The 11886-nt window shown below is 47.9% G+C and overlaps 1 protein-coding gene across 2 annotated transcripts in view; it reads left to right on the forward strand.

Annotated features, from left to right (window-relative positions):
• LOC147885937 (uncharacterized) overlaps nt 1-11886 on the forward strand; it is a 38206-nt gene that overhangs the window by 10334 nt on the left and 15986 nt on the right. For both annotated transcript variants that reach the window (XM_087396647.1, XM_087396648.1), the window contains one exon: nt 10389-10546. In XM_087396647.1, coding sequence (XP_087252773.1) covers nt 10389-10546 — 158 coding nt within the window. The remainder of the gene's footprint in view (nt 1-10388; nt 10547-11886) is intronic.

Raw genomic sequence — 11886 nt, forward strand, 5'->3', positions numbered from 1 at the left:
TACTGCCCCATGGCCTCGACAGGGGGGTGGTATAGGTCCAGCACTTGCTCCTCGGCCTCGACAGAGGGGTGGTACAGGTCCAGCACCTGCTCCTCGACCTTCGCATGGCGGTCCTCCTCAGATTGGTGATGGTACAGGTCCAGCACCTGCTCCTCGGTCTCGACAGGGGGGTGGTACAGGTCCTTCACCTGCTCCTCGATCCCCTCCTACCTCAGGAACACGCGATGCTTTTCAGTGGGTTCCGGTACGTGTGCGGATCCCTCCTTCAGTTCACGAGGGTACTTTAGTGGACTCTGCTTGACCTCGAGCTGTCCCTCCAGTCTCACCATGCACAATCCGAGACGCTGAAGCTTCGACCTCCTCCCCGGTTGCAGCTTCTTCCCTAGATCCAGCGGTGCCAGATGCTCTTCTTGAGGCAGGAGAGGTCTCCGTGGCTGGGCAGACACAGGATAGAGAGCATTCCTCACTTCCTCCCTTGGATAGGGGGAAGGGGACAGCTTACACTATTGATCCTCTTCCCTCACAAGGGATCCTTCGCACTCCGGTGTCTGGCTTGCTCCACAGGAACTCGTTTTCAGCCTTGGCAGAGGGTTCAGATTTCCCAGTGGAGGAGTTTGTGCCCGCTACTTTTGGGGAGCCAGTGATTGGGTTTCCTGTTGACAGGGCTTCTTCTTCAGGTGCCAGGATTCTTTCCCCTGTTGATTTTCCACCACTTGGTTCCATCCCTCCCTCCTCGAGCAGGAGGTCTTCCCCTGTTGAGGGGTTTGTTTCCGCCACTAGGTCGGGTAAGGTGTTCCACTCTACATCCTCCCGTCGATGAGGATTATTAGTTGGAACATACAGGGCCTAGGTGGCGTCCCACATCGCCGCCGTAGACAACTGATCCGGGATTAGCTTCATCCAGGTGTTCCTAGGCAGGCGATCAAAAAGTATGGCCAAAAAGCAACTTGCCTGACTTGGCACAATCTCTAGAATCCAACTTGTATTCTTGAATAAATAATATATCAATGGAACCCCCTGGGCACCAGGGGGGGCACTTCTATTTCAGTTTCGCAGTCGGTTCTCCCCTTAGTTGTTGGGCACGGAGTCATTATTCCCTCTAGAGCTCAGTGGATTATTCTTTTGATTGGAGGGCGTAAGGTTGGTTTCCTTAACCTGTATGCCTCCAACATTAGAGGGGAACGTGTCCTTATGTGGAAGACTTTGCTCTCCTGGGCCCCCATTGTGGAGTCATGGGTGATTGGAGGTGACTTTAACATGGTCGAGTTACCGTCAGACAAAAAAGGGGGTAGAGAAGGCGGACTTCACTCTTTGGAGAGAGCAGCTTGGGATGCCTTCCTTTTCCACTTCTGTGGCAGAGATACTTGGTGTGATGATGCCTTTCTTATTCAGCCACAGTCCCTCCTGTTCTCTTGGTCGAACAGGAGGCAATAGATGCCTATTCATGCACGCATTGACAGATTCTATGTAGATGACTGGGCACTAGACAGAGGTGGATCGGTATGCATTGCTGCTGGGGTTTCCACTTCAGACCACTTCCCTGTTGTGCTGGCTATCTTAGAGCCTCACTTGAGAGGCCGGTCTGCCAGCATCAGGATTCCAGATGCCTTTTACACAGGGGAGGACCTTACAGAGGCAGCCCTGCAGAGATGGTTTGCTCATGTCCAGGGTGGGCAGCCATATCCATCACATGTAGCCGCTGCCCTTTCTGGTATTAGCGACTTCTACCGCTCAGTTGCTTATACCAGGAGACGAGATATTCTCAGACGTGAGATTGGTGTTCGCGAGCAGTTGGCAGCTTTGCAGAGGGAAGAGCAGAAACGGCCTTCAGATGCTTGGATTCAGGACCGCCTTGCTGCAACAAGGGCTCATCTGCAGTTATTGCTTGATCAGAGAGCAGAGTTTGCCTTTCATGCACGGGAGTCCTTCTGGATTCAGATGGGTGGTAGAGTCAATAAACACTTTTTCTCTACTCTTGGCCCTAGACATAGTAGAGAGAGTGTATCCCAGCTTATTGACTCACATGGGTTTTTACAGACAGAGCCTGATGATGTCTTACGCATAGCTTCAGATTTCTATGCCACCCTTCTTACTGCTGATCCTGAGACACACGATAGAGAGGATGCTAGACAGGCTATTTGGCAGAGCATCCCTGTGTTGGTGAATCCGGGTATGCATGTTCTACTCGACGCACCTTTCACCAACACAGAGTTCAGGACTGCACTTTCAGCCCTTCACAAGGGCAAGTGCCTAGGTTCAGATGGCCTCACCCCGTCTTTTTTCATTGCATTTTGGGATATGATTGGAAACTATATTACTTCAGCCCGCAGGCCATTTGGGACTCTGGCGAGATGCCTGGGTCACTTACAAAGGGTCTCATCCACCTTATCCCAAAAGGAGGTAGCAGAAATTTAGTGTCCCAGTGGAGGCCTATCACACTTCTGGGGACTTGTTACAAGATTCTGGCCAAGGCTATCAGCCTCCGATTGCAGCCACTTCTCCCTGATCTCATTCACGACACTCAGACGGAATTTGTGCATGGCAGAAGCATTTTTGATAACATTTTTTCTTTCTGGGAAGCTTCAGAGTGGGCCATGCAGAGTGGCCAGAATCTTGCCATTCTACCTTTGGATTTTGAAAAAGCTTATGACAGAGTAGATTGGGGTTTTTTGGAGGGCACCCTTCTACGCTTTGGCTTTACTGATGCTTGGATCAAAGGTGTTTCCTCTTTGTACAGATCAGCCCACAGCGAGGTACTTATTGGTGGGGTAAGGGGTGAGAGATTTCAGATTTCGAGATGAGTCTGTCAGGGATGCCCCCTTGCTCCTTTCCTTTTTTTGTTCGTGGCCGAAGCTATGAGTATCTATGTTAGATCTCAAGCTGACATCTTTCCGCTGAGACTTCCCATCAGAAGGGAAGAGGAGCTACTTGACAGTGAGTTGGCTGATGACACAGCAGTTTACTTGGATGCCACTCCACAGACGCTCACTTCTTTCAGGACAGCATTGGATTTATTTTGCTTGGCGGCAGGGGCGCAAATAAATTGGCATAAATCCAATGGCTTTTGGATCAGTGATGAGGACACTCCAGTTTGGAGGCTTGACATAGGATTCACTTGGGTTCAGAGGGGTGTGCCTATCAGATGTTTGGGCTGCCAGGTCGGCTTGGATATTTCTACCACGCAGCAGTTTGCTCCCGTTTTGGAGAGCATCGAAAGGAAGCTTCTTTTTTGGAGCTCAGCCAAGTTGGATCTTGCCTCTAGAGTTGTGGTGGTCAACCAGGTCCTCTTGGCCACAGCCTGGTTTGTTTGTTCATGTTGGTGCCGTTCTAGGGACTGCATCATTCAGCTCAGAAGACCGATCAGAAACTTTCTCTGGAGTGGGCTTGATGGCACAGCAGATGCCTTAGCTAGGGTGGCTTGGGAGACCCTCATCCTCCCTACACAGGAAGGGGGTCTCAATATTATTGATCCAGATTGACAGTGCAGAGCTTTACTTTGCAAGATGGTGGTGCGGGGACTTATGCCAGGGCAAGAACCGTGGAAGGACTTTCTTATCAGTAGCATACAGAGGTGCACACCTTCTTCAGGAGGAGACTGGATGAGCAGTGTTAGATGGATCTTCACCACAGCACACCTCAGGTCACCTTCGCCCCCTCTCATGGTTGCCATCTTGAAAGCTTGGGCCAGTTTCAGAAGCACTCTTCGGAGGATTCCTCCTTCCTCTCGGGAAGAGATTGATAGGCAACCCATCATGTGGAATGACAGTATTTTAGATGATCATGGCAGACCACTGGGTGCCTCACTCTACATGCATTGGTCCAGGTGGGAGAGGGGACCTGCATCTTCTATGGGGTCTTGGAAAGCTTTCCGCAGGCTTCCAGAGGAGACCAAATCAAGGTTGACAGGACATCTCAGAGGGAGTGCAGGGAGGATCTTGCAGATTAAGGCAGCCCTTCCAGAGGTTTGGGTGGACACAGATGATATGCCACTCAATTCCTCCACTTAGGCAGGTACTTTTTCGAGAGACGGGGTTCCGCTTCAGGTTTTGGCCTTTCGAGATGCACAGGAGGATGCTTTGGTTTTTAGTGTCCAGGATGGTGGCAGATTGCTCAGGTCCACAGAGGACATCTTGCTTGAGTCTGCTTTTCAGCCTATCAGGGTTGTAGGTCTTTTGATGCAGGGATCAGATTCAGAGTGGTTCCTAGACCCAGACCCCCGGCTACTCTCCACCGGGTCTTGGAGGCTATGGCTCTATGGGGGAGTTCCCATCAGGTTTTTGCAGTGGGACCCCGGAGAGTGGGAGTGGATTGACGCAGGGCATCGAGAGAAGAGCATCCCCTTCTTTTGTTACACGGTCAGTAATGCCAAGAGATATCAGCTCAGTACTAGAGGTTGGAGACCCTCCAGAGTTCCTCATTGGGAGGCTTTTGGTATTACTGCGGATCAGCAGAGGTGCTTCTGGAGGAGACTCTGGAAATCCCACAGGAATAGAAAGATCACTATCTTCTTTTGGCTTTCTATCCATGGAGGGATGTCTTTCTGCTTCGGAGTCTATTCAGCATTGCTTATGGGATTGCAGATAGGCGAGGATGATTTGGATGGGGGTAGCCAGGATTTTCAGTCACTTTGCCCATTCACCATTTTTTATGACATGGGGCTCGGTAGCTTGGCTTTCTCTTACAGGACCTCAGGTTTTCTATGAGGGAGTTGACTCCTCTCGGGCCATTTCGGTTCGACGTCATCGGATTGAGTCCTGTTCGTTGGATGTGGTACCACACCTTCCTTTTACAGCTGTATCGGTTTACACTTCTACCCAATCTGGGAAATGCCTTGTTTACGGATCATCGGGAAGTGCATGCCTCTATGGATACTTCTTGGGAGATTCTAGCGAGCATAGCATCCTGGCATATCTGGAGAGCCAGATGCACAGAGGCTTTGGAGGGTACTCAGGTTCATCCCTCGCACACATTGGCTAGTATCTGGACAGACATCGTACATACTTTAATGGCCGTATGGACGGGTATGCAGGGGGACTCCTGTGCAGCCTCAGCTAGGAGGGCTTCTTTCTTCAGGGAATGGAAGGATTCTCCTTTCTTCTCTGAAACTACTACAGGGTTGAGGTGGCACCTTCAGCCTCAGCCTTGGTTGTTTTCCACCTCACTCTGAGGGGGTTTTTTATTTATCCTCATGATTTCATGATGTATTCCGCTTTGAGCTTGCTCTCGCGGGTTTTTTCTCTTACTTAATAGAAGTCTTTTTCTTGGAAAAAAAAAAAAAAAGAGTAGCCCTGCACCAAGACAAAGACACAGATTGGCCCCAAACCTTGGCGCCCCTTTCAGTATTTCTTTAAATAAGTGAGAGAGCCAGAATTCCAGGCTACATAAAGGATACATTCCTTGTTACAACTGGGGCATCCCACATCCTATTGGGCATCCACATAGGCATAAAGGATACATTCCTTCTTACAATTGGGGCATTCCACATCCCATTGGGCATCCACAGACCTTGCATAGCCTTTACAGCTCACTGCTCTCATCACTCCTGGCAGTAGATCTTCATCCCTAGTCCAAAAAGCTTGCACACAGGCCGGAATTGTCAGTAGTAACCACACTTGGCCATACAGTTCCCCATAGCTGTTACCAGTGCCCAATTAGTCATCCATCTGCTCAAAGCAGGGAAAGAAAGCATACCAGAGTTCTCTCCACTGTCCACCTATGGGTTGCACATATCTTGATACAATAACTTGTTTCCCAAAAGAGATCTAGCATCACAATACAGCAAACACTATGGCAGTCACACCTGTACCATCCCTCTCGGGGTTCTAAGGATACTTCTCATTCCAAGCGTGGATTCCTGACCCCCTGCCTACTCAGCAATGAGGCTGTACCAAAGATGTGCCGTCTGCCTAGCAACCACTGCTTGCATGTGACCCATGACTTAAAGAAACCAAAGCATTCTCTCTACTGAATGTGACCTCCATCAAGTATAGCTATTGGAGCATCCATTTCAGCTTAGTCCTGTTCCTAGCAACCAATACTTGGTCACACAGACTCCCTTAGCTGCCTTGAGTGCCCTCTTAGCTATTCACCTGTCAGGAAAAGGATAAAGCAAGGATATACAACTAGCATCCATTGGCAATGCTTCATACTCTGGTAGGCATCAATCCCCCATGCTTACACTTTGTTATGCATTGCTCTCACCAGGCTTAACAGTAAGCATTTAATTATGACCTGTAAAAGGCACTCAGCCCAAGAGTGTTTCTAGTAGCCTTACCAGGCCACAGTCCATACAAGTGAAGGGAACCTGCCCTTGCTTTCTTGCATGTATGCTATACTGCAGCAATCTGTACAGACCTGAGCGTCCGCACAGCCTGTAATTGGCATGAGTACCGAACAGTTGTATGTTTCCTGCAGCCCCTATGCCTATAATTCCGTACAGTCAACTTGCACAGCCGTACAGTGGCTCTGTACACAACTGCCCCGTACACTAGTGACGTACAGCCATGCCGTACAACAGCATCCGTACCACCTATTAATTGCTAGTACTCGCAGTCCGTACTATACATCCTGTGTACCGTCCGTACCAAACAACGAGCTGTCTGTATAGAACTGTACATCATCCGTACACAGCAGATGAGTACAACGGTACACAGGCCGTACAAAGACCGTACGAGACTACGCCAGCATTAATTATTACCCGTGACCAGCTCGTACAAAGGCTGTACCAGCCTTCAATCCTTGCATCCGTGTACCCATGCTCAATGGTATGCAACCAGTCTGTACAAGTGTGTGGATATCAACCGTACTCAGCCCGTACTTACTCAAGGTACACACAGCCAGCATCGTCTTTTACACCGTGAAGTCTTAGCTCCCGTGTGTGCTGTAGCTATTTTTCGTAGGCACCAACTCCCGCGGGCTCTCTCTCCTGTGAATTTTCGTGCGCCATTTTCTTGCCCAAGGCCTTCCTTGGTCCAAAAGGGGCTACATAGGCTTGCCATGTGGTAGGTCCAAAAGGTTCTTTGGGCCCCTCTTGGCCCTAGACCTTTCATTTTCCCCCAAGGCACAAATGCTAGGGGTTCTAGCACATCGAGTAACCCTTGACCTCGCTCCTTGTTTTCCCACGGTCTTGCCCACATGCAGGCCAATGTGCATGCGCCAGAAATCACACCCTCTTGGCACTTTACAACCTCTTCAATAATCCTTCTTACCAAGTCCTTCCAAAACTCGGATTCGAGCTACGACAGCTACCAGTTGCATCCGCAATTTTCGCACTTGATCCTGTAGGAAGCAATTTCTGTTCGTGATACCCAATAATGGGTCGGTCAAAACGACAACCTTGTTCATATATGTGCGCATATGGGGAAGGAGTCCTGGCTTCAATTGAGGTGTATCGAGCTTTGCTGTTGGAGGTTGTTGGAGTAGAGGGGGTTTTTGACGAAGAGGATAAGCTAGGCCATTCTTTGCTGGCCATATCTACTATACTCTTGGCTAAGCTAACCCCCTAGTTCAGCTGGGCGTTCCTAGATCAACGCCTGCCTACAACCTTGAAGATAGGCGAATCAGAGGATCTATGAGCAGAGAAGCTAGGCGGGAGAAGCTGAGAGAGAGAAAGAAAGAAAGAAAGAAATTTTATTAAAGGTCCACGGAAGGCCATACATGGCCTATGGGACACAAAATCATCCGAAAGGAAAATACATCATCAACGATGCGCCAACTAGGTGGCCTCATCGTAATACCGCTAAGATGCCAAAAATGGCTACAAAAATCCTAGATACAAAATGAAATGAAATAGAGTACCAAAATTGCCTAGATACAAAATGTAAAATATGGAATATGAGGAACATCGTCTTCCCTAAGGGGTCTGTGATCCAAAGAAATGATGGAAGTCATGGCCATCGACCATGCCTCCTGCCATGAGTGTGAAGATCTGGGCAAGTGTCAAATGGGCTGCTGGCGGTGCCAAGTCTCCATGAAGCAATCTCCTCCGAAAATCTGCCATCATCCTCCGAGAGAGAGAGAGAGAGAGAGAGAGAGAGAGAGAGAGAGAGAGAGAGAGATTAGATATCACATCCAAAGTACATTGCACATGAGGGGAGGGTGCTTATATAGTACTCCTTATCCCCTTTGACCTCTTTGTCTTGCAAACACCCCCAAGTACTACTAACTTGCCCAACTTTTGGCCTTCATTACACCAAGTGAGGCCCCACATGGCCCCTTATATAGGGCTCCAAACCAACCCCTCCAACAAAACCGACCAGGTAGGGGAATTTGGGCCAACCCAAACAGCCCTCCCCCACCCAACTTTCCATATGTGCATAACCCAACACACAGTTCGAGGGCTGGCTGGCCTAGCCTGGCCATGTGGCAGGCTGCCACTGGCCCAGGCCTGTCCAGCCCTAACCCAGCCTATTTTAGGGTCCCCTGGCCCTCCAGAATTGCTGCGAACAGTGCGCCTCCATGCTGATTGTAGTTCCGCCTCTTGCCAGGCCCCTTCCAGCTTCTAGAGCTGCTCCAAAACAGTCCGTACGGCCTGCCCTACCTGCCCGTACTCCTGTTGATATCATCGCTGACTCATTGCAGCCGTTTGTGCCTGTAAACCCTGCACAGGTCTGCCCTTTCCAATCGTGGACATCCTCTGGACATAGCTCTACCAGATATGCCCTCCATGGTGGCTCTCCATTGCTAGGTATTCCCTCTTTTGTGCTGCTTACATGGCACCCTGTATCTTTTTCTATTGTCCTATGGTCCATACCCCCGATGCACTCCGCATTTGGGGGCTCACAGATCTACGATTCCAACACCAGTACAGGATGATTTGATGTGGCAGATTGTGGTGTGCTATGAATTGTGCTGTCACAAAGGCCTGATTGCTGTTTGCAGATTTGAAGCAGACTCCATGTGGACGATTTGCTTGTTAGGCTCTTCTCTGCTTGGACAAAATGGTGAGCTTTTTGCACAAGTTTTGAAACTGTCAGACTAGCGAATTGAGGAAAGCTTGATCTAGTGATTTCTATGTGTCAAAACAGTGAAATCCCCGCTAAAGATCCGCTGAATTCATATCAACCAATATCGCTTCTGGACCAACAAGTAGATCTAACAAAACATGGAAGTTCAAGCACCAACCGACCCATCAAGAGGAGATCTGAGGAGCCAAATGATGATCTCCATGAAGAGTTTGTAAAAGCTAAGATCCAAGAGTATGAGCACTTGAAAAAGAACCATCGATTTCAGCATCTCTTTGAAGCTAATCCTTTGGAGAAATTTTCATGTGTTAGTGACTTGTTTCCTATGACTTCAGCCTAGCTTCCTCCTAGAGCACAGAGGATAGACGACCTCAAACGTGATGGGCCTCGACGTTTCTCCTCTCTCCTCTTCTACTCTTTTCCCTCTGCCCTCTGCCGAGGTGCTCTAATCGTTAGGGCAGTCATGAGTCCGTTAAAGCTGCATGGAAGCTTGCTAAGCTGATTGTTACCAACCTTTTGGCCCACCATTCCAAGTTCATCTTCACCCATCCTTGAGAATCTTCACCCCAACCAAATGGGCAATGAAGATTCTCCCCCTCCCAAGGTCATGGAGAATAATTGATTCTAACTATACACATTGCATTGTTGGTCTCATATAGATCTAGGGCTTCACTTGTAGTCTCCGATAATTGAATGCGTGGAAGAATCTGCGGTTGTCTTGATAATAATTTGACAGCACCTCAGCAAGCTCTCAGTCTTTGACCTCATTTGGATTTGCCTTCGTGGTCGCTTCTTCAAGGTCCTCGGCATTTGACCCTGACATCCCCCCCGTAATTTGCCAGAGGTTTCTCATCACTAGTGATCCTTAGCTTTATCTTCCGGATTGGGTAATCATTCTCATGTAGCATCCCCTTCTCCTTGAAATCCAGAATAGGCATCTGAGTCACAACAAGTACTTCTATAGATTCGTTTAAATTTTCGTCGACCTTGCACTCATTGCAAGTCTCTCGATCAATGCACCCGTCTTGAATTGAAGTCAACTTTTTTTTTTGGACCAAAGACGTCCATCTTCACTTCAAACGGACGTGTGGAGTAAGCTACCTAGCTTTGCCACTAAGGATGTTCACCTCCTTGGTTTTGTTGCCATGTTGGAAAACACACATACACTTGAGTGTAGCATAGCATATCTAAATTGCAATCACTATCAGGCCTATTGTTTTGTATGATATGTTCACTGTATCGTCGATGATCCAATTACTATCAAGCATTTACACACATATCTGTGCCTCTCAGTTCCAGAATGTATGATATGTTCACTGTAATCTAGATTTGCATTTTCAATTATGCAAGTTGAATCTCAAGATTGAAATGTCACTTCTATATGATACTTAGGTTGCAGGGTGCTAATTTTGTTTACGTGTGCAGGGCTTCTTATCTTGCAGAGTTCTTGACTGATGGAAATGCAGCAGGGCCAATGATCAAGTCTGTGGTTGACTTGGAAAAGTATGATCCCAATGGAGTGGATTTTTGTAGGAAGCTTGCTTTCAAGCACTCAAAGCAGCTTTTTGAAATCTATAAAAATGGTGAGGACAATCATTTTCCATGGCAATAAATTTTCTTGGTATTCATGGTCTATGGCAAAATGTAGCATGCAATGAAAAGGTGTTCAATTTATATCAACTGTTATTGAGTGGTTCTCTTGCACTTAATGGAGACAACGGTGATCCACATTTTGTGGAATGTTTGTACTATGTGATCTTGAGCATGGTGTTTCATCTCACATACAGTGTGTTGGCCAAAGCTTGTATTGTGGACACGAATGAAGTAAGCATCAAACTATGTAATGTATGCATGCTTCACGAAGAGAGAGACAAGTAAGAATTCTTTTTTTTTTTCTAGAGAAAAGAAACTTCTATTAATGCTTGTAGAAAAAACATTAATGCTTGTATTAATTCTTCGGTTTTTTCTACAAGAACCCAACACACTACTTAGGGAATCTCCAAAATAGAGGCTAACAACCAAGGTGGCGGACTATACTATTGGAACATGGGGAAGAATAGATGCATTGTGGCAAGAGGAGTGAGAACATAAAAGAAGTAGCAATGGGTGTTCTATTGATTTGAGAGGGAGTCCCTCTTTTATAGAAATGGAGAGAGGGTGTCCTAAATTAGTGGCACCTCTCCTACATCAATGGAGGTAACTCCTAAATCATAGGAACTCCACAATCATAGGCACCATCCCATGTGGGAACCTTTGCATTACATCATCACCTGTGTCATGGTCTATGGCACTAAGTGTGCCTCTCCTACACCCACATACTGTCACGAGGACGTGAAAGTGATGTAAAGTATCTTCGTAACTCAACCTATGCTTAACCCGAGGTTAACCATGGTTAAGTGTTGTAATGGTTTGGCCGTGAGGGACTGGCTAGAGGAAGTGCACAGTTCCTAGAAGTTCCTAAGGGCAAAGTCTAGGTGCACCACTAGGTCCTAGGGGCAAGGCAAAGGCTTTAAAGGAGGGGTCTAAAAGTTGGGCCCAAGGACAACCAACGTTGTCCTTGGTATGGGGGTTAGGACTTTAATGAAGGGGCAAATGGCAAGGAGGAGGTGCCATTTGTCAAGCATGTGTATGCATGCCCTTCCCCCACCTTCCATCTCTCTCCCCTCACGCTCCCAGAGGTATAGGACGTTTTTCAGTTGTTCTTGTGCAGTTTTTGAGCTGTTTGAGCTGTTTAAGGCCTGTTTTCAGCCGTTTTAACACTGTTTTGACTGTTCCAAGGCTAGTACGCACTTCTAGAAAGTGCCAGAACTCATTTTTGAACTTTTGGAAAATTTTCGTATGGACTGTATGGACGTCCGTACGGACGTGTTTAGCTGCCTCCAGGAGGTGCCAGGGGTTGTCTTTTGCTGTGCTGGACCTATGT

The sequence above is a fragment of the Dipteris shenzhenensis genome, chromosome 25, assembly GCF_047967505.1.
Source record: "Dipteris shenzhenensis isolate YYH24624 ecotype China chromosome 25, Dip_SZ_1.0, whole genome shotgun sequence".
In the NCBI taxonomy this organism is placed as follows: Eukaryota; Viridiplantae; Streptophyta; class Polypodiopsida; order Gleicheniales; family Dipteridaceae; genus Dipteris; species Dipteris shenzhenensis.